The 26,866-nt window shown below is 42.6% G+C and overlaps 1 protein-coding gene across 2 annotated transcripts; it reads right to left on the bottom strand.

The window, feature by feature from the left end:
- Positions 1 to 1,578: 1,578 nt before the first annotated feature.
- Positions 1,579 to 26,866, bottom strand: TMEM184B (transmembrane protein 184B). Of its 2 annotated transcripts, none has more exons than XM_060245462.1 (8): positions 26,617 to 26,866; positions 22,094 to 22,259; positions 14,316 to 14,406; positions 13,009 to 13,084; positions 5,763 to 5,854; positions 4,909 to 5,078; positions 4,048 to 4,242; positions 1,579 to 2,244 (listed from the first exon to the last, which is right to left on the bottom strand). In XM_060245462.1, the coding sequence occupies exons 1-8, from the start codon at positions 26,818 to 26,820 to the stop codon at positions 1,973 to 1,975; spliced, it is 1,266 nt and encodes a 421-aa protein (XP_060101445.1). In that variant the 5' UTR covers positions 26,821 to 26,866; the 3' UTR covers positions 1,579 to 1,972. The 2 variants fall into 2 exon arrangements, with proteins under 2 accessions (XP_060101445.1, XP_060101446.1); XM_060245463.1 differs by having other exon boundaries at positions 1,579 to 2,214.

Here is a 26,866-nt window from a genome sequence, read left to right as displayed (position 1 = left end):
CACAGAAGGGATCAAAGAAAACAAGTGCTCAATAATCACAATGAGTTGTGGTAGCAAGACAGTCTAGCTGCTTAGACCGGAACGCACATTACTGGCAGTGAATAGGGAAGAGGAATCGAGAGAGGTGCAGGGGGAAGGAAGAGGTCTAATGTTATTCCCCTTTTCTGTGGGCAGTGTTAATACAGGCACAATTAACCATAACTACAGCACAGAAGTACAATACTTTGCACCACTGTATTGCTGTTTCCAGCTTTAAATCATCAGCATACAGAAGTGTCAGGTAACTGGCAGCATTTCAGTTTGTAAAGGAAACATAAGAGTCTGACACAGAGATGTTCTGTAAAGACTGGGTCAGATATAATGGGAGACTAAAAGGAAATCCATAGGCAATTTTTACCACATGGGCTACAGAGAATGCAATAGCACAATAACAGGTGCACACTGGGAAGAGATGTTTCTTCTTGCTCTTGGTCAAACTGCAACATGCCCAGAATATGGGTGAGGGAAAAGGGAATGTCCGTCCCAAGTGAATATTCAGTACACTCCACACCAGTGATACTAAGTGTAAAACTGTAACAAAAGAATAAAATATGGATGACAGTAAAAGATTATTGGGTTCCTTTGCAACAGATGTTCTAGAATTTAAAACACAAAAATGTAGAGTCCCAACAGAGGACCTGGTGTAACACAAAAATATGACGTTGCCTTTGAAAATCCTCCAGTTCAAAAGAGAATGCAAAAAGGAATGAAATTACAGTATTCTAAAAATTAATGTATAAGGGCTTTATGACTGATCCAGCACAGGAAATCTGTGCAGAGAAGCAAATCTGTCCCTGCAGGTTCTTTGTTACTGGATCAGCAATGCAGCACAAGGTAGGTCATCCACTGTGATCCCTCATCCTTACTGCAGTGTATGGCTGAGGATATGCATTTTCATCCACCTTGCATTATGACTGGAGTGGGCATTCTCATCTCATCCACTGTCTGGGACAATCTCTAGACTGTGGCCATTAACTTCTCACTATAAACATGTCGTCTTCTGTTGTTGACAAGTACTATTTTCTGAAAAGCAGTGGGCTCTTTAGAGAACACAATTCATCCCCAAACCCAGCCTCCACCTCAATAAGAAAGAGGTTTGAGAGCTGCTCATTGTTTCAATCCAAAAGTCTCTCTTCTCTCTCCTCCCCCAATTCTACTTCCCCTTTTGTACAGCAGAATATTCTTCCCTTCTGAGGAGCCCAAGGTGGACCACTGGGGAGGGGCCATGGCTCAGTGGTAGAGCATCTGCTCGGCAAGCAAAAGCAGCCCCAGGTCTAGTCCCTGGCATTCCAGCTAAAAAATAAGAAGAATCAGGTTGCAGACTTTTACCTAAGACCCTGGAGAGCTGCTGCCAGTCTGAGTAGACAACGCTCTCCTTGATGGATCAATGGTCTCATTCAGTGACCAGAACATTGCTAAGGGGTTTCTTGTCAAGATTGACAAAGTTAATATTGAGCCAATAGCCGAATATTCAGCCTGCACTCTTACAGGCATATGGAAGTGCATTTTAGTAGTACAGGTGGAAAAATAATTGTCTGCTTCTGTTTTCAGTCAGTTTTATTCCAGACAGCTAAAGCTAGTGAGTAACAACGCATTTTGTTTGTGCCCAGCTCCTAACATTGCCCTAAATAATAATAAAGATAGAAAGACCACCTTAAAGAAAACATGGTCCACCCTGAAGCTTTGTTCCCTCCTCCTGCACCTGGCGGCTTTGGAGTTCCTTAAATTTTCCTTAGTAAGATGTGCTCCAGTTAAACCTTTACAGAAGAGTCCGGGAATAGACAGTCCAAATCACCTGCCTTAGCCAACATGGTCCCTGCTTGCAACTGGTGACAGGAAGAGCCCACTCCTGACTTCAGCACCATTTAAAAAGGGATATGACTTGTGTTTCTGGTTCAATAAATAAAGGTTGTGGCATGTGTCATCAAGCTCTTCAGAACTCATCATCTGAGCTCAGCAATAGGGTCTTTTCATTGTCACGGGCACCAGAGTTGCTATGGGAACGTGAGATGACATGACTGCCGTTACGCCAGGGTGGTCCATGTTCTAGGGTTGACTGCTGAGTGTACTGCTGGTAGGCAGGGGAGAAATTGTGGATGGCATCCTGCACAATATCATGGGGGTTCATGGTCTCCTTAAGGCTGCTAGAGATGCTCTTCATGGGGGCACAGCGACCTAAAGAGAAATCAAAGCAAGTCAGGATAGCTGGACACAGGTTTTACTCCTCACCCCAAGCTGGATATCTGGCAAAAGTTACCTGATGGTTGGGCAACAATCACATGAAGTATTAATGCATAACCATCAGGTAACTTTGGCAAAGGATTGGCAAAAGTTAAAGGGAAAAGAGAACTGTAAGGGTGAGAAATATATTCAGGAGAAAAGTGGTTTTAGGCAGTTTCAGTCCAAGTTAGGAAAAAGTGAAAAAAAAGGGGGGGGGGAGAAAAGGAGTAGGTGTCCAAAGCAGACCCTCAGAGCATGCTGGCAAAAGCAAATGAAAGTAGCAGCTCAAAATGAAACTCAGACACCTGGATAGGAAAAGGGTAGAGGAAGCACCGCAAATTTTTATAGGGTACCCTTCATAAAGTGAAGAGGAAGCTTCAGATGCTGCTAAATTTATTTCCAACTGGCAATCTTTGTACTTTAAAACACTCTAAGTTTAAATAACTGTGAAACCTGCCTTCTGGATAACACATTAATATGTTAATTTTAATAGGTTTAAAAAATACACTATACAAATAATGTCACCAATGAGTTGAAGGCGGTGTCACAGAAGACATAATCATGTACAGTGGACAAACTTCATGAGCAGCTGCAAACTTTTGTTTAAGTTTTCCTCAAAGTAACTGCTACTGCTGCGGAGAAAAGCCCCTTTTGTTCTTCAAAAAAACAGCACACCTCAGTGATCATTAAAGTTTCTGAGGGTAATAAAAACTTCATAGAATCCTCCCATAGCATTCACAGTTTTCCCACATGTATGTTTATTTACACATAATGGTGCACACGCATAAGGAACAAGGGCAGCAGAGCTGGAAGACCAACGGTTCCCAACAAAGAGAAAAAATGCACACAGAGAGAGAGGATGGCACCTACCGTAAGGCCCATAAGACGGAACAGCTGCACCAAACACCATAGCCCAAAGCAGAGGAAAGAGGACAAAGGGGAGGAAAAACAAGAGACAGTGAGAGAGAGGGAGGGAAAGAAAGGAAGAGAAGAGAAGAGAAATATCAGGCTGAAAAAGCAGGTTATTCTTAGACTCTCCATCACAACCTCATCACAACATGCCACTCGGCAGCAAGCCTAACACTGTAAACTACTGGGAAAAAATTCTAGAGGAGACCACAAGGCTCTCCTTTGCTTTTCCTCCCAAAGGATTCCAGGCCCACCTTGTTCTCAGCACTGTGCTGAGCTTACTCCCATTCTCAAACAAGAGGAAAGACAATCTGAATTATCAAATTTTGACTACAGTATTGAACAGACTGGCCCCTCACAGTGGTATTTAGCATGCAGAGGAGGGGAAACAATCTCCACCATCTCCCTTTTACTGTCAAAATGATTGCCTTGCTCTACAGTCATAATCTCCCAAGCCAAGATGAGGCTTCTCTGTCCACCAAACATCACCCCCACCTCCCGACATGCCAAGAGAACTGCCCCAGAGCTACATTCTTTGATCTCACCTGGTGAGATGCTCAAGCAGGAAAAGGATTTCTGTTCTCCTTGCACCTCCTTCATAAGGGGGAACAAAAGGAGGGTGCATTTACATAAGCACAGCAAGAAAGCTGCAATGGTGCTCCCAAGAAAGCTTCACCTTCACCAACAGAAAACAGTCTCAGCTTTGAAATGGGTACAGCTGAGCCCATGGAAAGGAAAACCAGATCAGCTGAGCCATAGAGGGTAAAGACAGACTGTTCAGTAGTTGCCCACATGTAGAGCTCAGAGGAAAAAAGAACTCTTCTGGACTGGATCTCCCCAATCTCACCACAGGCCCTTGGGCTGCCCCAGCCTCCCTACCTTGTGCATCGAGACGCTTGTCTGCATAAACCTTGTACGTGAAGGCATGACGCAGAGCAAAGGCTGCAAAGAACATTTCCACACAGATGATGAAATCCTGGTAGCCAGCTGCCACAGTCCCCTCACCCACAGAGACATTGGCGGACTGGATCTTAGGGATTGCACCACACTTCTCCAGGATGGCCAGCAGCATCCCTGAAGAGAACAGAATAGAACTGAGTAGTGAAAGCTGCAAGGGGATGCAAAATAGTCTATCATGTTGCAGTTAACAGCTATCTGCAAATGAGGCTGTCCTAAACTTTATAGTGTCATACCCACCTGGTCTTCAAATTTAGTACATTTCCTGCTCATTCCCCCAGAAAGAAACTTCACTAAGCAGCCTCATTCAGCTCTTACCCTCCTTCTTCTACCACTTCCCCCACTACTACACCCCTCCTACCAATCCCTTCCCCTGACACCATTTCATCTGCAACATGAGATAATTCAACTCACAGTTTTGCCAGAGATTCGACCCCGCATTTCCCCCCTTTTTTGCAATCTCAGTAGGAGTAAGATCCCACTTAATTGTTGATAAATCTACTCTAGGGCTCTTTTTCTAGCAGGAGCCCTCTGCATATTAGGCCATGCCCCCCTGATGTAGCCAATCCTCCAAGAACTTAGAGGACTCTTAGTACAGGGCCTACTGTAAGCTCCAGGAGGACTGGCTACATCAGGGGGCGTGGCCTAATATGCAGAGGAGCTCCTGCTAGAAAAAGAGCTTACTATCTATCACATGCAACCCAACAAAGAGAAACAAATGCAACAGTATCTGAGGAATACATCTGCATCCTATGTACAGAGGGGATGAGCCAAGTGTCTCACCTTGCCAGAAGGACAAAAAAATGACAGACTTGACCATGAAGAATTTGAGGACAGGACTATAGGGACTGAGTAGTTCACGAGTGGCAAAATAGAAGAGAAATAGGGCGTAGAGTGCCAGGCTGACGGAAATATTATAAATGATTGTCACATACAGATACCCGCTTCTGACACTGTAAGAAAAGAAAGCATGAGTGATCTCTCAGATACTTTTAGTACTCCCCCCTCCCCCCAAAAAAGCAATGTTAGAAAATTTCTCTTGACTAATGCTATGATTTAATAGGGACCCAATGCCAAAAGGTACAGGTAGAAGCCATCATACTATCAGTACAGCCCACTACAGCAACCCCCATCCACAATACATGTAGTGCCTATTCAAGACCTCCTTCTGAGAACACAGCTGTGAGAAAAGCACGCTCATGTAAACATGCAACTTGTGCAAAAACATATGCAGATTTTTCTAGAGCTTTCCCTGTGGCTGCCATGTGTCTAAACAATTGTGCTAAACACCTTTAATTTCTGTTTCATCCCCTCACCTCCAGGATTTGGCACAGGTTATAATATTTCCTGAGTTTATCCTCACAATGACTTATAGAACCACGCTAAGCAGAGTTACAACCTTCTAACCCCACTGACCTCAAGGGACTTAGAAAAGTCATTTGGATGGCACTGTTAGAGACATAGGCTAGGCCTAGGGTTACATGCTCAAAGTTACCCAGTGAGCTTCTCAATGAACAAAGATTGGGCTCTGATCTCCAGTGCTTTGATTGTACCATATTTTAATGATTTGCATCTCACTCCACCCCATGGTCCCAGACAGGTTCACAGACAGCAGTTTCTGTGAAAAGGTTACTTACTCAAAGTCACCATCCTGGTACTTGCCAAAAGCCTGAAGGATAACTGTACTAATAGCCATGAGGGGCTTCACCACACAAAACTGCAGAGTAGCCTGGAAGAGACAGACAAAGGAAGGCAGATGTGATGAGTATGAGAAGAAGAGACAAGCACATCTCCCCTCCTCTTCACCTTGACCTGGATGGCCCAGAATAGCCCAATCTCATCAGATCTCAGAAGCTAAACAGGGTTGGCCCTGATTAATACTTGACAGGAGACCTCCAAGGAATTCCAGGGTTGCTCTGCAGAAACAAGCAACAGCAAACCACCTCTGTTCCTCTCTTTCCTTGAAAGCCCTGCAGGGTCACCTTCAGCTTAAGTCAGCTGTGACTTGACGGTGCTTTCCAGCACTACCCCCTCCTCTTCAGGTTTCAATCTCTGCTCAGCTAAAACCATCTGAGAACTATGGCTAGCTTTTTTTCTTTTAATCAGACTGACAAGTTGTTCATTGGTAAGCTGAATTTAAAAGATCCTGGATAGGAGAAACGGTAAAAATATGTGTAAAATGTGGCTTCTTTTCTATGATGAATATGTACTGCAGGAGGCTGCTTACAGCTCTTTCTGAAGTTGGGCAGAGAAAAAGACAAGGCAGCAATATGCTCCACATTTTAAAAAATTAAGTATGTTTACACACTATACACACACACACACACACACATACAAGACCACTGTGGAACAATTATCTAGATGTTCCACTAATATCTAAATACAACAGCTGTTCACTAAAATAGCAAAAGGTGACCAAGTTTTGTGTCCCCTAGTGGGGACACAAAATGTACTGAATCACTGATTTGGGCAACTCAATGAACCATGAAACGAACCTCCATTTTCGCATTCCATAACCATCTCTATTCCAGTTTGAATATCCACAACAGTGGCATGAATAAAGAAGTGGGCTTTTTGACTCACTTTGGCAACCTCTAGCACTTGTGTGTAATACAGACTAGGGATGTTACGAGCTAGGGACAATGTGATGTGGTTTGTGACTGAACCGTGAACTGAACCCTGAACTGAACATGGAGCCTTGTTTATGAACTGAACCATTTTGTGCAGTTCATGGCCCTGAAGGGGACTGCAGGGTGCCCCTGGAATGGGATCCCCTGGCCCAATCTTTTTGGGACTTGGGGAGTTTGTAGGGGAGAGTCCCCTGCAAATTTGGGGGCTCTCCCTCAAACCCCCTCCCCTCCAGGTGGCTTCAAATACACCCTATTTGCCATTGATTTCAATGGCCCATAGTGAATAATGGGGCCGTATATTCGGAAATAGCCGCGCATCTACCGTATATGCGGCTATTCCGACTACGGAATTCAGAAATATACGGGATTCCGAATTTCCCCCCCCCCATATACTTCCGAATCCGTGTAATTCCGAATTTTTTTTTTGCACATCCCTAGTCCCCACCCGCCCAATTTCCTGAACAATTCATAGTTCTTTGGTTCGTTCAGTTCAGGAAAGTGTAGAATGACCCCCAAGTGGGCTAGAGACACCAAACATATGGCAAACTCTTCAGCAGAGTCTCCTCTACCTGCTCTCCAAGTTTGGTGCAAACTGGATTTTGGAGGGCCAAGCTACAGCCTCCCAAAGCTGCTCTCCTAGGAGTATGTCAAACTGGGGAAAGAAAGGGAAGCTACCCTACAGTTTCTGGTTGGTTTTACCACCAGGAAGCTTGGAAACTGACTAGAAGTGGCAGCTCTCCTCTCCCAACTCCACTGCACTTCTGTTCAGTTTCCAGTCAAACTGACTAGAAGCTGCAGGGGGCCTGGGGAAGAGCTGAGCTGCCATTTCTAGAAACAGAGTCAGCATACCAATTCTACATTTTCAAGTATGAACTCTGCTCTAACCTGCTGTTATGCCACAGCACAGAACTCCAAAGTACAGGGGACTATGTTCTCCTTAGTCCCCTTAGCAAGGTAAGACATCCCACACACAGAGCCTGTACTACAACAATGCTAAGTAATTGGGAACATCTCTCCTAGACACTGCCAAATGTTGAGAGGGCCATGAACACAACTAGCCGAAAGCACATAAGGACCATGTCCAGTTTACATTAATTATTCTTACACCACACTCTCACCAAATCTGACCACTTTCACTTAAGGTAGCCTTGCTCTAACTCACAAATCAGCTTGCCTCTAGCCAGAATAGTCCGTTCTTGTTTGCACACACTGCTGCAAACAAATTTAAGTCTTTACTACAGACCATCCAAGTGTCTCTGTTCACCAGGAACGTTCCCCTTTTCCTGGTATTCATCTTTATTCACTCTTGGGAAGCTTTTAGGGAGCTGGCTTTTGCATTTTTGCACTACAGAAAGCTCTATTTTCTTCCTTCCACCACCACCCCTAACTACCCATCAAGACAGTAAGCGCTGTTGAGTATGTTTGAGTTGTGGCTGTTTATCAAAACCAGAAGTAGATCCACTATGAAATTAAATATTCTTAAAAAGGGAACTGCTGTTCCTTGCTTCAGAAGCTAATACAGGCCTGGCTACTGTATAGAAAATTACCTGAACAGCTAGGGAAGATGCAAACGATGGGGATGATGGAAGTTAAACAATGGTCCTCAGAATGAAAACAGGAATATACTCAGAAGAATATCCTGATTTTCCATCTGAGATGTTGGAGGAAACAATGACAGCTGATGGGGGTCTTGGACAGCTCAGGTTGGAAGAATGTTTTTGGTATGGAGTTTACCTTCTTAGTGTACAGGATGGACTAGGTCACTTACTGATTCAAACTGTTGCTCCATACATAGGATGCTACCTTTATCCATTTACATTCCTAGGAAAATGTGAACTAGGCATCATGTGTCCAGAAAAGAAAAGAGCAAAAACACTCTGGGGTTTCAGCAACAGCAATCTCCTTTCTGGTAGGCACCAAGCAGGACTTGGTTTATAGTTATACAAAGGCAAGGAGAAAGCCAAAGGAGGGGTGGGGAGAGGGAGAGAAAGATTGCTTGTGATAAGATGCTCTTGGATGGTGGTCATAAGACTTCAAGGAGATTAAAAATCCCAGCACAAGCCAGCTGGTGAGTCACTGCTATTAAGTGAACTGGAAAAGGTCAAGCTAATTGTTAAGCTATGCCTTTGAGCTTCCTCTTCTCCATTTTGAAAATCATGTAATTTTTTTCTTCTTCTTTTTTTGCAACACAACTCCACAATGCTTTTATTTTTAGACATTTCCCGGTGAAGAAAGCGTTAAGACATACGGGAAGAGCCAGCGGGTACAGGTGACCTAGACAGGCAGCAGCCCTGTCACTGAGCAGAAATCTGGGGAAGGATAGACTGAGCAAAATCTGGAATGGAAACTGACCATCTTTGGAGTCTTCCATGATGTTCAAGCTGCTGTCTTGTTGCCTCAGAATGGCACGTTTGCCTAAGGCAAACATAGTGCCAAGAGCAAGCAGCCGCCACAGGGAGGAAAAGGGGGGGGGGGGAGAGTTCTCCAATCCTGTCAAACCTGTTGTTTCAACAACTGTTTTCAGAGAAACCCTTGCCTAAGCAGATTAGCAAATTCAGACACACACTTCTATATGGCTACCTCCATGGTAGCTGGAAGAGCCTGTCTTTTGGGTTGTAAACACTGGCAAAGGTTACAAACCACTGCTCTTGACTCCTCTGTCTTCCTAAACACACTCAGCTCTGGGGCACAGGGAAGGTCCCCCTGAAGTAAGCGTTACACTGTACTCCAGGTTGAGCATGAGAAAATCTAGTAGTAGTGAGCCAAGTGATAAAAGTTTATGCAAAGTAGCAAAAAACAAAATATAAAATAATTTGGATAGTTTGATGTTAGGTGTTTGATGTATTTGCATGGACTTCCACTAGAAGTTCTTTGACATGCTGAATAGTTTTAACAATAAAACAGAAATTAAAATGAACATTATTAAGAACTGAGTGCTTGTGAGTTCATTTTTCAGTCATTCCATTGTCTTTGCCCTCATTGGCAAGAACAATGAAATCCAGGTTTATTTCATTGCCAGCAATGGGTAAAAAATACTGCCTCCACATTTTTCTTTGTTATCCCCATATGTAATAAGGCTATAGAGGTCAATTTTTTTTTTTAAAGGACATTGAAAATTCAATGAAAGGTTCAAGAAATCTCTCTTGGGAGCCAACAGCTCTTAGGTGCCAGAAACACATTCAGATGTCATGTGGAATAGATGGCCCCCCAGAAAGGAAGGAAACAGATCAAGCAGCAGTTGCTTGACAGCAGACAAGACTTCTCTGTTCCTAATGGCTCCACTACTTTGGGAAGTGAACAGGTCATTAATTTTTACGACTCAATCCTATAGATAGATTTTACCAAAGAATAATTTTCTCTCCTGTTTATGCAGACCTGACTGCATAATTTATTCAAGTTTAATAGCATGGGAGAGACTGCCTCTGAACATAGTTCTTCCTTGACTGCTTTTTTGTGCAAGCCTTCCCCACAAGGATCCCTTGGCTTGCCCATATGACTGGCATGTGACATTTTAATTGCATACACGAACAAGGAATGCAACACCCACCGTGCAGTACAAACATTTTGGACACAGATGAGTCAGAAATCTACATTATCTTGATCAAAACTTGAAAAAGAAGCCAATTGCCTGACTGCCTACATGGATTAAAAATAGTAGCAACAACACTAGTGCCCTGTATCTCCAACCCCCGCTTTCAAAGAGACAATTAGGTTATACATCATTCTTTTACATAAGATGTACTTGAGCCTTCTGTCGTAAGCCCTCTTATTCTAGAATCTACTTAGACAGAAGAATGTTCACTGCCTTTTGGTAACCCAGACACTAAAAGTGTTCCCATCACGCCTTCCCTTTCACAAAGCCTCTTCTCTGTGTCTCTTCATTTGAGTTTTGGTAATTTTTTTGCATTCAGCTTTTACTGAGTACCTTTCCTAGACAGCACCATTTCATGCTTGTTTATTTGCTTTAAAAGTCTGTCAATATTTGCAAGACTGTACATTTTTACCAAAGCATGCAGGTGACGATATCTTGTTTGGGGGCTTCAGAATAATGCCATTTTTGCATGTGGACATTCTCCATCTGTATTACAAGGATAGGATAATGGAGGATAAGCATGAGAATCAGTGTGGTATAGCAGCAAGAGTGTCAATGACCAGGGAGTTCTGGTTTCAAATCCCCTCTCAGCTATGAGATTCACTGGAGTAGTCATACCCTCTCAGATACTGTGTACGGTTCTGGTCACCGTATCTCAAAAAGGCACTGCAGAGCTGGAAAAGTACAGAGAAGGGCAATCAAGATGATGAGCGAGGGGGCTGGAGCACCTTCCCCATGAGGAAAGACTGGAGAGTCTGGGACTTTTCAGTTTAGAAAATAGATGACTAAGAGAGGACGTCATGGAGGTTTATAAAATTATTCAGGGGGCAGAGACAAGTTACCAAAAGGAAATTTTCTTCCTCTCCCAACATATTAGAACTTGAGGGCATCCAGTTAAGCTGATGGGCAGTAGATTCAGGACAGATAAAAGGAAACACTTCTTCGCACAGAAAGAGATTAAAATGTGGAATTCACTGCCTGAGTATGTAGTGATGGCCACAGGAATGAACAGCTTTAAAAGGGGAATTAGCTAGAATCATGGAGGATAGGTCTATTACTGGCTACTAGTCATGGTGACTGAGGGAAACCTCCACATTTAGAGCCACTAAACCTCTGAATCCCAGAGCCAAGAGGCAAGATCAAAGGAAGGCCTCAGCCTCTGTGCCCTGTTGTTGGCCCTCCAGAGGAACTGGTTGGTCACTGTGTGAGACAAGATGCTAACCCAGATGGACCACTGCCTGGTTGGATCCAGCAGGGCTCTTCTTATGTTCTTATCATGCAAGGTTGTTTTGAGGATACAATGGGGGAGGGGACCATGCACATTGCCGTGCATTCCTTGGAGGAAGGGCATGATCTCCAGATACTGTTGGCCAGATACTGTTGCCCTATAAGACAGTGGGATGCACTGAAGGGGAGAAGCAATGAGTGAGTAATACTTTTTAAATAAATACCACAAAACCAGTAAGATGTTGGGATAGTCAAGAGAGGACATGGAATGCAGTGGAAACAGAGAAGCTAATCATGTGAAAAATTAGTAATGCAAGTATGCCCTAAGAGAAAGTCATTTTACACTCCAAGTTAAACTCATAGTACCATAAAGCCAGTAAAGTGGCTAGAAATTAATTTTTACTTATGTTGGAGTTCTGTACTGTAGCTTCCACATTAGAACTTTTCATAATTTTTTTTAAATGAAAAGGCACAGATTCCCTTATTGCAGAGCATGGCTGTGGCTGAAAAGTGAAGCTGTAGGTTACATAAGTAGAGCAAGCGAGACTGTGCTTCACAATTTCCTGTTTTATAGTTCAAAACTATTTCTTCAAGATTAGACAGTTAAGTGTAATTAAATAGCTGCCTTCCATTTCTAGTGTTTTAAAACAGTAGTGACATTTTCAGAGGTAAGAACAATTTGTATGATTTAATATTGGTGTGAAATTTAACCTAAAATTTTCAGCTGACAAAAAAGCAGCTTCCCTCCCAGGTAGAGATATTCCCAGGGGCAGAAATTTAATTGCCACTTTTATGGAATAAAATCTCGGCTGAGCTTTTGTTCCTCCTCTGTTAGGAGTGGCTAGAGGTGTAAGGCAAAAGGCTTTTGACCTGTGACCTGGTCCCCATGGCCCCAAGGGAACCAGGCCAGCATATCCAAACCAGCCCAGAATATAACATGCTGTACTGTTTGTTTATCTGAAGAGCATTTTTTTTTTCATTTTTTGTATTTTGGATCCCAACTAAGGGAAAAGATGGGAAGTAAACATATTTTACCTTTAAAAAAACAACAACACTCTTACAGATCCCGCACCTGGATAGCCCAGGGAAGCCTGATCTTGTCAGATCTTGGAAGCTAAGCAGGGTCCTCCTTGGCTAATATTTGGATGAGAGACCGCTAAGGAACTCCAGGATCAGGATGCAGAGGCAGGCGATGGCAAGCCACCTCTGAACATCCCTTGCCTTCAAGTCCCACTAGGGGTCATGAGAAGTCAGCTTGACTTGATGGGGGGGGAAAAAGAATTTTAAAAATATGATTAAAAAAATACTCTTACAGTCAGTGCTCCCTTAAACCAGTCTTAAGAAGTCTTGATAGGCCCTTCTTTCAAACGATCTCACGAAGAGAATTATCGCTGCAACTGGCTAGCTCACGGATCAGATTTTTGCAGCCAATACCTGTTTGCAGAATCTCAGGAATCCAATGGAGTATGTCTTCCCCCATAAACAACAAGTGCCGTACATACAGCTGGACCTAAAAGCAATACAGCAGGACAGCCTATCAGAGAAAGTTCTGGCATCTTACGATGTAATAACACTATTATTATATTCCTTTTAACCTTTATGGAAAGGGGTTTTAGAGCTCCCCCTTTCCACCACAACTTCCTTTATTCAAGCCTCCAGCTTCACAGGCTAAGCCATTTCCACTAATATTAATGGCAATGCTCCCCACTCATTTTAACAGAATGGGCAGCATTATCCATTTCTACCAGAGATATTGACCAGAAGAAAAGGTCAGCCTGTTTTCTGATGCACCACAGAATACATAATGTGCCTCATGTACAGGCATAACAATGCTGGATAATTTGAAAGTACGCCATCAGTGCCAAAAGGCAAAGACAAAACTCCCTCCACTAAATGGAGGCAGCGAGATAGTTGAGAGACCAAGAGCAAAACAGCTGTAAATACAATTCATACGCTATTAACATAATGGCATGAGCCACTCTGGTGCAATCAATAGTAAGCACAACAGAGGGATCAGGCCATGCCTCTCTCACGGTTGAGTTTCCAACAGCCCAGGCAGAACAGGAGGGCAGGGGCAAGAAGCAGACACCGGGCTTATCTACAGCTCCAAAGGTAAGGCCAGTGGTCAGTGCAGCTTCATAGCCAGGCTTCCTCAGGGTGGCAGAAGTGGGTGGTGAGCTGGCATTGCTGTGGCTTCAAGCCCTGGGAGGCTGGAAATCAAAGCTGTGCCTCCACAGCCCAATAGCAGTCTCATGGAGTCAGGCCAGGGAAAAGGCCAGAGCAAAGTTGGCCACAAGAAGACACAGATCATTCCCAGGGATGGGAAGAAACACCTGGGACTGGCAGGGAGCTATTTAACCCCCTCCAGTTCACAGCCAAGAAAGAAACAGTTGCATTTACTCCTCTCTCCAAAAAGCTAGCTCACAGAGAGTGAAGGGAGAGTCCTGATGAGAGGAGGTGAACCAGAGTGAAGATTCAACCCCCTCTTGTCCCAATCTGAGGCTTCTGTAGGGGTGGAGGGTGAACGTCATATGCCTTCTGGTGGGCCTCATCTCCAAAGATGCAGATGTGCAACACCTTTGCCCAACAACCTACCAGCCACAGATTGTTGCATGGGCTTCTCCTTCCTATCACTAGCATTGGCACACAACCTCTTTGTACTGTAATACATGCTTCCTTGTGCACCCACTTCCACCAAAGTAGAAAAGATATAGTTATATAAGACAATGTTGCATACTCACTCAATAGGCTTCCCCCTGATCTCTGACATGATAGAACTCTCCCCACCAAGGTACTCATAGCAGAGGCTAAGGAAGTTGTAGATTACAAAGGCTGCAAAACAGAGGAAACCAGAAGAGTCGCTCAATATACCGACAGTATTACAAAAGAAAAAAACTACCTTGACTGCATGGAAGAGTACCTCTAGCTTGTTCCAGGGTTAAACTAGACAAGATGCTTATTTAAAAGAGTTATACCCTGCTTTTCAGCCAAAAGGGAGCTCCCACACATTTTGTACTACTAAACAGTTGCCACTGGGGAAGAAAGAGGGTGCTGGTACTAATATGTTTCCCCGCTGTGCAAATAACACAACTCTCCATGAAGGGGAGAGGGAGTTTTAAGTTTAAGAAAAAGGTGGCAGGTGGAGAGGAGTTTTTTTGTCTCCTATCCTTCCATACCATGGCTGCAATCAAAATCAGAACCAAAAATCATCTCTACTATTTCAATAAAAAATACTCTGGTGAGCCATTCAGTCATCTCCCACCTTTCAAATTGGTCAATTCCAAATAATCACACATATCAGCTTTCCACTGGTGGCCACTGTCTTGTGAAGCCCCTATAGGCAGCTGCAACTACAGACATGGTATTGGGAAGCTTTCAGGGTGAAGTTCACCAAATACCACCACTATAGCCTGAGTTTATAAGAGATCAGAGATAAAAATTAACCAATTTCTTGTGTGATGCAAAATATTCCAACTCCATTTAAGGACATTAGAAAAGAGAGCAAGTCAGTAGGCAGCTATCTCAGATAGACTTAAAGGTATTCCACTGAAACTCTATCAGTATCATCCTAAGAACACTTTCCTGGAGTATAGTCCATTAGATCTCAGTAAGATTCTGAACAGACCTGTTTAGGATTGTACTCTAGATTTTCAGGACATGCTAGATTTTCCAGACTGTGATCTCACTGCATATAGTAAGTTTCTAGATATATTCTTCTCTAAAATTCTACACATTCAGTCAAAAGCCCCACGCAGCTAAGTATGACTTCTCAGTAAGTATACACAGAATTAGTCTGAATACAATTCATTCCCTATTAACCTTGTTTCACCAAACTTCTACCAAAATAGTTACGCAATATTCAGTTTGAACTTTGAGCCACTCTTCCACAACATACTCCAGACTGATTCACTTTTTTCTGCATTCAATTAAGACTCCATTTCCAGAAGCACAGTGCTCCCTAGTGTCATTCTGGGACACTGATAATGTACCACAGCAGACAGGGAAGTGTCTTTAAAAAACCAGCCCCCCCCCCCCCACAAAACAACCCAGCCACGTAGTTTCCTTGAACATTTTCTGTTTACTTTGAAAGTCTCTTATCCAGATACTCACCAAATACCTAAGTGCTAAACTTGATGGGACCCTCCTTAGTATGACCACTGGCTCTTTAGTCAGATTTTTTAAACAGGAAGGATAGCTTGGCCCTTAGAATTTTTGTTCATCAAGCATGTGGGAATTTATACATGCTCCTACCCATCTAGAATATCACAATGTGGCAAGGTTTCAACCATGGCCCTACACTAGGCTAGTGGGTAAGTTCTCAGCAGGACTGTGGAACTTGGATTCAGAAATATTCAAATTTCATCAATTAATTTTATACTCCAAACACAAATATTTGGAATAATTCCAAATACTCAAATTACACTAGTTCTTATAGAAAGCAGGGTGAGAATGCCTGGGAAATGAAAATAAATTCCTCAGACGGTCCATGGCGGCATACAGTGATTGGTGCTGCCAAGGTTTTACCAAGGGAGTATCCTAACAGCACAGCTTGTGACTGATGCCTGTTTGCACTTATGGAATCCTGAAGCAGACAACAGAAAGTATTTTCTCATTGGTCATTCCAATTTAAAAGGCGGACATAACTTCTTATAATTTCTATACTGTTCTCTGTAAATTAGTGCTCGTTCTGTTTTGCCATGATTTTAGTGGGAAATAGAATTCTGAATATTCAGACATAAAATTTTAAAAACCAAAGGAACACAGTTCCAAATTCTGGTGCACATTGCTTGTTCAGAACCTCATCTCAGTCGTTAACCCTCTCCCCATTTGCACTGCAGGTACAACAACGACGTGTCGTAAAGATTACTGAAACTACACTTTTCCTATATGGTATACTAAAATTAAGCTTACCATTAGTCTTAGATTATGGTTACTCAAGGAAATGTTTAAAGGCATTCAAAATCTTTAAGACAAGCTCATTTTAAACTCTGTTATTCTCCTTCTAGTGCCAGAAGCAGAATGGTTGGCAGAAAGCAACAGGAAACAGATTGGCTGTTTACACACAAGTCATCCTCTACACAGCTTTGAAAGGGGCAGCCACTGCTATTGAAAACTATATGGCAGGGGTGACAAAGAGTAGCTCTCCAGATATTTTTTGCCTACAACTCCCATCAGCCCCAGCCAGCATGGCCAACGGCTGGGGCTGATGGGAGTTGTAGACAAAAAAACATCTGGAGAGCTACCCTTGGCCACCCCTGCTATATGGGAAAACCAGCAGCACACTCTGAAAGAAAAAGAACACACTTTGCTCCTATTTAGGCCCCAAATTAACACAATGAAACCTGAATGTATTTATTTAAAATATTCATATGCCTGCCTTTCGCCTGAGCAACTCCTCACTCAAAGCAGGTGACAATATAAAATATTATCAAACTGTGTACAATCACAAGGGGGAAAAACCAAACATTAAAACAATGAAAGTAACACTCAAAAAATAGTTTCTGGGATCCAAGATCACTGCAGATGGTGACTGTAGCCATGAAATTAAAAGACGTTTGCTCCTTGGGAGGACAGCTATGGCGAACCTGGGCAGTATAATAAAAAGCAGAAACATCACCCTGCCAACAAAAGTCTGTATAGTCAAAGCGATGGTATTCCCAGTAGTAATGTATGGCTGTGAGAGCTGGACCATAAGGAAGGCTGTGTGCAGAAAAATAGATGCTTTTGAGATGTGGTACTAGAGAAGAATCTTGAGAGTCCCTTGGACTAAAAGAAGATCAATTCAGTCAGCCCTAAGGGAAATCAACCCTGACTGTTCCCTGGAAGGTCAGATGCTGAAGCTGAAGCTCAAATACTTTGGCCACCAAATGAGAGCACCCTCTGGAGAAGATCCTGATGCTGGGAAAAATAGAAGGCAAAAGAAGAAGGGGATGGCAAAAGATGAGATGGCTGGACAGCATTACTGATGTAACAAACATGAATTTGAGCAGACTTCGGAGGATGGTGGAAAACAGGAGGGCCTGGCATGACTTTGTCCATGAGGTTGCAAAAAGTCGGACTCAACTGTGCAACTGAACAACAACAAAAACACTCAAAACACATTAACACACCAATCTTTTTAAAAAGCCCTTAGGTTAGCAAGACATCTTCCCTTTGAATTCCTCTGAGTCACTTCATGCTCCACTGGAATGGATTCCCTAAAGTTGTTACACTGAGGTCTTGTCTACTCAAAGATTTCTTAATGTCAGATTATTTTAGTTGGTTGACACAAACTGCTGCGAGTCACATCACTGGGCTTTCTCACTTTCACATTTGTCCAAATGCAGGAAGAAAAGGCCTCATGCATAGTAACATTTGATCCTACAGCTACTAAAACCAAAACCTGGAGTGTCTGCCAGTGTTTCTAGATGAAACCAATGAGGAGAAAGAAGGAAGACAGGAGAATGTTTTGGAAATCTAAGGATCTGCATTCAAAAGGTGAGTTATTGTAGCAGATCTGTGTTAAGAGTTACAGGGAAAGTGGTCTTGTAATTTATTATTAGTGGTCCAACAAGCTTGATATTTTTATGATCCCAGTCACAGTCATCTCTGACTGGCTAAGCTTCTAAGATAAAGTACCAAACTCTAGGTTGCAGGTAGAAGACCAACTGGCATCTGCATCTGTTGTAGTGGCTTGCACCTTGATGAAATTGATATGGTGTGCTAGTGAGCAGCCGTCTCAAGTACAAGAGGTGCAACTGTTAAGTCTATCACTGTTTTTGGGGGGACTTTCTTGAGAGCTGGGTCACTCTCAGCTTTCTTGTAATGAATTGCAGAAGTTTCAGCCAGATGCTGCAGAGGTTGTTTTTCTGCAAAGTGTCTTCTTGGCATGAACCTTGTCTTTGTGATCTACTTGTCCATTGTCCTGAGGTAGTAGCCAAGATCTGAGTAAGTTCCTTTCTTATGCCATGCTGCCCTCTTCTGTGAGGATCTCTCTTATGGCCCCTAAGGCTTCTGGTAAAATACCTGCTGTCATATAACTCCTCTTCTTCATTCCAGAACAAAAAGGCAGCAAGACCCAGAAGGGAGAACATATAATCATTGAATGTGAAAAATGATGAGAGCAAACAAATGGTCTTAATGTATACTCAAACGCTGTTCTCACATTAACACCATAGGAGGCATTCTTCAATTCTTATCACAGAATTTGCATGGGACCCAAGAAAATTAAATGTCTTTGCTTTGTAAAGAAAGCTTCAATCACTGAAACAAACTGCCTGTTAACTTCAGATATCCACAAAGTAGGCTCAGTTCTTTGGTGGGAGGGAAAACCAAATCACAGGGCTCCCTCCAGAAGGCCTCTTTCCCTGTCCTTTAAAATAGGAAGGGTTAATTGGAGCAGGACCTGCCCTTCCAAACTCTTGGAAAAGAGGAGATTAAATTAGGAAAAAGAAGACAGATGTACTCTCACCATCCTCTACATTACATTAATTATGGCAACATATTGCTGACATTTCCCCAGTATGAGAAGATATGTAATTGCCAAAAAAGATTACTTCTTAACGCCCCCCCCCCCAAAAAAAAAAAAACCCCAAACCACTAAATGGCACAGATTCCTGTATAAAGCTTGCATTTATAAAAAGGTGTATAAGAAAAAAGAGAGAGCGCATACACAGTGGCTCTGAGGCACTGGCTATACAAATTAGATTTAGGATTAAAAACTGGATGTTCTGTTAACTTATTCCAATAGTAGTTTTCCCAGGGGAAAAAGCTCCCTTTTAACAAAGTCCGATTCCCACCCTCTTCTGTTTCCTGCTTTTTCTGAACTGTCCAATATAGACAAGAGGGGAGGGGGAAGGTGGCCAAACCCTCAGCATACATACAGCACATCAAGTGGGGCAAACTTGTGAACTTTAGAATGTGAGCTGACCCTCTGAGCAGATGTTTTGATATTTGCAAACTCCCTAGGCGAGGCAGAGGGGATAATAGCTGTTGCTAGGAGAGGAGTTTCACAGAGCAGCGGGCTTCCTGCAGGGCCTTTGTATAAACACACACGCAGCAAGTGCAGGGAAAACAGAGATGAACAAAAAACAGTGTCTGGATTGTCCATGCACACATGCGCATCTGCCATCTGCTATCAAGTCCCAATGCATTGTCAAAGGCATGAATGACCCACTGATCCCTCAATCAGTTCAAGTTCTCCATGTGCTAGCCCCCCACCCCCCAAAACATATATTGCGCTAGCACCATACAAGGCATAGAGCCATGAAGGCCAGCAGCAAATTAAGGTTACTGTGGTCTCTTACTTAGTACAGCTTGCTCCAAGAAAATAATACACAGAAGTTACTTGCTAAAGCCTCAATTCTTTGAATGCCCTTTAGTGTAGTCATACAGATGGGGCTGTGCCAGGAAACTTCAAAAGTTTTGTTCACTGGGGAGAACTTAAGTTTCTATCTTAAATTATGAGATCAGCACTCACCAGATCAAGAGAATAAGAAGTACTCTGCCTAGGATACCATTTGTTTGGCCAGGGCTCCCGTGCCTTTAGTACCTTGCACAGCCAGTCAAAATTCAGTAAACAAAGCTTTTTTCCCTCCATGCCAGGAAATGCTTCACCTGCTCAATTCCTGCTGGTCATGCATACGTTAAAAATCACAAGATGTTTGCTGGGGATGGGAGGGAGAGTACAATCCCTACTTAACTCCTCCAGTCCCTGAAGATGCCCATCTTACAAAAACTTATTTCAAAGAGCAAGAGTTGTGTTGTGTGGTCTGTCACATTCAAAGAATTATGGCTAGGAGAAATTAGTTCTCTGTGATCTCTGTACAGTCTTGCAAACCAGAGATCAGAGAGCAGTTTCAAGCATGGAAGGTTTAAGGAAACCAGATGAATATGATTAGCAGCACAGCCAAGTAAAAGACCCCAATGTTTTGCAACTTGGAATTTGTGAGTGTACAAATATATCACAAGCTGAATAATTTAAGTACATAAGTAATGTGAATGTTGATACATCTGACACTGAGAATCTTTATTTTACAAGTATTGGATGTTACAACGAATTTGTGGTTTAAGAAAATATCACCATCAACCTAGGCAAGGCTCCAAAGAGTTATTACCTATTTTTGGGAGAGCGAGGCGGAAACACATGAAGGGCTTTTTGAAGTAAGATTTCTTCACAGTAAGGCTCCATGCTTCTGTCAATACTGCTGCTCAGGAAATGATAACAGAAGCTGCCTGGACCAAAGATAGCAGGTAGCACAAAATACCCGAACTTCTGCCAGGGCCATAGCCATGATCAGGCCTACAGGGTCCTGGCTCCACCACTGAAACATGGAAGCCAGTTACTTGGTTCCACCACTTACCACTCCTGACTTCCCCCACATCTCCCGCCAGGCCCAGAACTAGCCACACTCCCACTGCCCCGCTAACCGCTCCCAGCCAGCCAGACAAATGTGATGCTCCCAGTCCTCCATGCTCCCTGGGAACTGCCTTCTGAATATGACAAGGGTCTTCTTCCTTGAACCGCTGCAAAAAAGCAACACCTGTTTTAAGACTGGTGGGTGCTTGAGAAAAGCCAACCAGCCACTTCCTTGGGAGGCCACGGGGCTCCGAAGGATGAGGGGTGGAGTGGCCAGGTAGGGGTGTAACTTGAAGGACTGCTCTGCAGAAGAGCTGTCTCTAGTTTTGTAGCTCCATCTTCAGTTGGAGGGTTCTCCTTGTTTATGGGATAAGAGATATGGATTCCTTGGTTTTGGAACCCAAAATCCGGTCATTGTCTCATATACACATGAGCACGTAGTCCTCTGAACATCTTAAAACAGTAAGCCAGAAGAAACATAACAGAAAAAAGTATTTTGTGTGTCTCAGATAATCTTTATGGTAATCTCAACAAAGAGACGAGGGGAACTGGTCCATTTAATATATTTCCAAGAAAGTATCTTCCAAAGATATGGAATAAGCAGTTGGCTAGCTGCATTTTTAAAAAATTGATCTTATTTCTTGGCATTAAAGTAATCTTATGTGTAGCCCACTTCATGTTTTCAAAGACTTTTCACTTCAGTTTGTAGTATTCTGCTGGTTGAGCCAATTCTAAGTTCCCTTTTCTTACCGAAGAGAAACTATTGGCATAATCGTCTATATTATGCACCAGAGTCTTGCCTCTCTATAACTTCTTTAATTCTCATCTCTCTTTGGTGCTGATGTAGATACATATTTTGTGGCAAATTTATTTCATCTCTAAAATTTTATCATGCTGTGGGGGAAATACCTAGATCCGAATACAATTTTATCTTTGTTCATTTTCCCTTCGTCTTGCTATACTGAACAAGAGAACCTGCCAGCAACCCAGCACATTACCCATTATCATTATAGTCCTCCTGGTGTACCTGATCACTTATCCATCCTATAAGCATATCAGCCTTAACCTTTAACTAGTACTTATATGTAAAATGACCTTGAAAGGGTTTATTTTCCATACTTTCAGGCTCACTCAAAATATTCTCTTCATTCAGCTTTGTTTCCATGTTTCCCAAAACCTTACCTTCATAACAATCCCGCACAGTACCAAAGTAAACATAGTACTGGTCATTGGTGAAGAAAAGGAGACTGAGCCACGAGTCAACAGCATAAATGGGCACAATGAACAAAATCCGGACAATGTAGCGCTGTTCATTGGGGCAACTGTAACAGCGGAGGTGCATGTAGATCTAGATGAGAAAAAGACAGACACTGGGATCAGAGACAGATCATAATGCAAAGCAAGTTCGAGGGAAGAAGGAAGGGAGAAACAAGGGGAAATTGAAAATGCAAAGTCAGGCACCACACTCACATAGTCTCCTTTTTTTTTTTTTTAATAAATATTTTTATGTTTTATTGACTTTAGTACAATTGGCCATTCCAGCATATGGATGTTGAAATTACAAATAACCCTCCCCCCCCCAACCCTCCCCGTCTTCTCACATAGTCTCCTTAGAGGCTATAAGCTTACTAAAAACACTTGGTTTATGAATTCTCTAGAAACTCTATATCTGTTCATATGGAATAATTATTATATGTTGAACTGCTTTTACAAAGCAAGTAATTATTATAATAATTATTATAATAAATATTTATAAATACATAAGAGAGAGTCTCAAATGAATGTTTAGCAATTGGTTGCTCCTATAAACTGCCAACACAGTGACATTCATAAAACCTTTCTCCAGAAAGTGGCGCCCCTTCCCCCAGTTTGTCCCAAGACATCTGAAAATTGATACTCAAGATCAGGGCTTTTTTTGTAGAAGGAACTCCTTTGCATATTAGGCCACACACCCCTGATGTAGCCAATTCTTCTGAAGCTTACAATAAGCCCTGTACTAAGAGCCCTGTAAGCTCTTGGAGGACTCATTACATCAGGGGTGTGTGGTCAAATATGCAATGGAGTTCCCGCTACAAAAAAAGCCCTGCTCAAGGTTGCATATCTCATGTGGATAAAAATCTGGCTGCTGTGTGGAGGGGGAAACAGATAAAATCACCCTCCTCTTCCACCACTGGTGCAAGAGCTATTTCACGTGGTTTCCCCTCCTCATTGCAGCCCCCAGACAATGTGGCTGCATATTCACACGGGCCTCACAGCCTTTTCTGGGGCTTTTCTGGGGCTGCTGGGGGAATGGACTGGAAGAAAAGATCCATATTCATAAGCACTTTCCACAAACACTTTTTATAAAACTGAACTGGAAATCTGAATGAAATCTATGTCAGTTGAGTGGAAAGAATTTCAAAGTGTATCATCATATTCGCTGACACAACTCCTTGTGGTGTAGTAGTTAGAATGTTAGACTAGAAGGCATGGGTTCAAATCCCTTCTCTGTTGTGGAAATTTCCTGGTTGACCTTCTGCCATTTTCTCTCTTCCTCTCTCAGCCAAACCAACCTCACAAAATGACATTCAAGTTCTCAAGGTTATTTTTGGATTGATAAAATAGAGGAGGACAGAGTAATGTTCTTAGGCAGCTTTGGACAGGAGATAAGAGCGGTATATCTAAGCAAATATAATCAATAAATATTCACTTACCCACCAAAAAAATGAACTAAAAAAACACTTCATACCTAAGTTGGCAAGACAATGAAGCTATTTTATACCATTCCTTAAACGCAAGTCAGATATGGAAGTCTCATGAGAGTCAATACAAAAATGATCAGAAAACCAGTTTTAAAACGCACATACACAAAATGATTTTACTACACATGGCATAGGAATTCCCAGCACTGTATATTAATAGCAACTTCTGTGAGCACATATTTCCATCAATGCTGTTCAACACGAATGATTTCTGACAACTTTGTAGCTAAACTGAATTATATTTTAAGATTCTCCCCCTACAGTAGCTCATTTCTATTATCAGTTTAAATCCTTATAAAGCTGTTGCAGACTGAACTGAGAGTACATCAGAATGTCCATCGTGAATAATGGTCAACTGTTGGCTTGGTGCAGCTTTGGCTAGCTAGCTATAGCATAATACCCTCTCCCATTTTCGGCTTTGTTATAATGTCACTGTACTCAGTTGGCCGTATGTGACACAGTGGAAAGCTACTGAGAATTTTGTTTCTAGTGACTCCTAGGTTTCACAGTTAATCAAAGAATTGTAGCTATGCATCATTCATAAAAGTCAGGAAGGAAATGCCACAGCCAAATTAAGTCCAGGATACACATTAACCCAGCATCCCAATTTTGATCAGTCAATCCTGGTCATTACCTAATAGCTAGCAATGGAAATGATATATTGATAGTCTAAGAAAAGACTTGTTGGATCATATCAAAACTACACCTAGTCCAACTTTCTTCCCCAACACTGCTGAAACAAATGGTTCTGGCAAGTTTACAAACACAGCATGAAGCATTCCTCTATCCCCAGCTTCTGATATACAGAGGTATTCTACCTCTAAACACAAAGACCCAGGATAATATCCATGGATAGATCCATCTTCCATAAACTGTCTCCCTTTTAAAGACATTTAAACTAGTACCAATCAGCATTTGTTGTGGTAACAAATTCTACACCACCTGAGAAGTAGTTGGGTCAGAATCCTACTCACAATCCAGACAGTTTACCACAGCTTGGAACAACCAGTAATTTTTACAGATGGAAAGGGTTCTCATCCACACCTTTTGCAGCACCCCGCAACCAACCCCCTGCTGTTCTGGGGGGATCCCCCTGAACAGCATGAGGGGAGGAGGTGGAGGTCTGCAGCAGATGGGGGGGGTTTGGCAAATATCACCAACACACTTCCATCTATGAAAACCTTCTAGAGGATCCAGGCCCACTACCATACACCAACAGCAACTGATGCTATTCTAGGGAACATGCTCTGAAATAGAAACTTTCATGAGATCTGTAATTGCTGCCTGAGTCAATGACAGGGAAAATGCTACTCTGACTCATAAAGGGCTAATTCTCCTGCCAGATATTTCAACAACTAGCTAGCTTCTCTAACAGTCACTTATCTGCTCATTAACACACAGGAGCTAAGCACAGGTAGATAAACTGTAGGGTTTGCATGAGTTACTCATCACATGGGGATAATAGCAGAATGCATTACAAAAGAGAATGATAAATTTGGCTTGTGTAAACCTGATGAAAGTATGGCAGCCAAGTCTTGCACCACAGAGGCTGGAGCAGAAGAACAGAGAAGAGAGGACAAAAAAAAGTCATCTTCTCTACAGAGGGCAGCTAGGTTTGCTGAAATCATCTGTACACAGAGTTCATTGTTAGGAGAGATACCGTGGGCAGAAATTTTAACTGCTCTACAGTTGCTTATTCCTTGCCTTAAGAACCAGATGGAGCTACAAAATGGAAAGATAAAGCCAAAAGTTTATTATACCCCATGAATCAAGGCTCATCATCATCTGCTTCAATTAATTAAATGTGAAGCATTATTCAGCCAACCAGCTGAATTAATATGAGAGAAGCAGGTGGTTCATATGCCTCTGAAGATGAAGTACTGATCACTATTTAGGATTATGGAATTAAAAGCCTTGGGCCTGGCATACCAGTTCTTTTCTTGATATTAACAACACGACTGAAGTGGGCGTGGGAGCTTGATCTTCCATAGCTTTGACATTACTTTGCTTTTCCCTACTCATTGTTCACATAGTTAAAGATCTGGGCACTATAAGCATATGGCAAGCAGAAGAAACTATGTTTGTGGGTAACCTTTCCGGCACCTACAGTCTTACACATAAACAGGCACAGCCTGCCCAGCTCTGGGGTTTTCAAGTACATTTCTCTCACACAGAATTTATCTTCTCCAGGAGGGTGTAAGTGCCACGTTCTTTTTGGCAGCTCACATTTACTTATAGTCCACCTTCCTCACTGAAACCCAAGGCGGATTATGAAATAATGCAATAGAAATAGTAAGACAAATACTCTGTAGGAAAACAGGCAAGTTGCTAATGAAATGTTTCCCATACATGTCACTCATTCATTTCCAGTACTGTTACCTAGGGGGTTGTTCAAAGACATCATATCAAGTGGTGGCCAACCCCAGACTTTAAAACAGAGGGTGATCAGCTAGGCATTTTTGTCATGCAGAAACAGAGTACAGAACTGCTCATACATGTTACAGTCAATAACATCACATAATAAGGATAGTGCTTTTGGATGAAAGCAGACTGCACTATTCCTAATACAACAACCATTTCTGGCAGCAAGTTCCATCAATACCACACAGTCGAAGGATGCAACAGGGCAGAGTGTGACAGGATCAGTGAGTCTGACACTGTGTGACCTGCCTAATAAATAACTCTTCTGAGGGCCACTTTAACCTACTCCAAATGGTTTCAGAAACAACCACAACAGCTTCATCCCCTAGTTGAGATTCAGGATTAGCTTTTTGAGAAGTTCTCCTCCAGGGACACAGATGCAAAAATGTACCAAAGCAGCAGGAACAAGAACACAGCATTACTCCAGCACCCAAGTATTTGCTTTCCTTTTGCCCTAATTGAAGACGCCTCATCCGAGAACATCACGGAAGGTATCTTAACTGATGTCATTTTTTTAAAGGGGGGGTTATTTATTTATTTTACCTGATGGCAGGTGATGAGCAAAGCTGTCCACACAAAGAAACCTGAGATGGCTTGAGCAGCTGTTGTCATTAGGAATATCGGCTGTTCCACAGCAGTGGGCCTGCCGTCTTCAGGCATCCCAGATAAATTGGAAGCTGCAGCAAGGGTGCTGGCTGTGGAGCCCAGATCTGGCACCGACATGACTCCGGTCATTACCATCATCATGTCTGTGGATGCAGTCACTTAGGAGCTGTTGGTCCTTAAACCTGAA

Source organism: Heteronotia binoei, chromosome 8, assembly GCF_032191835.1.
Source record: "Heteronotia binoei isolate CCM8104 ecotype False Entrance Well chromosome 8, APGP_CSIRO_Hbin_v1, whole genome shotgun sequence".
NCBI classification, from domain to species: Eukaryota; Metazoa; Chordata; class Lepidosauria; order Squamata; family Gekkonidae; genus Heteronotia; species Heteronotia binoei.
This window is presented reverse-complemented; position numbering and strand designations above follow the sequence as displayed.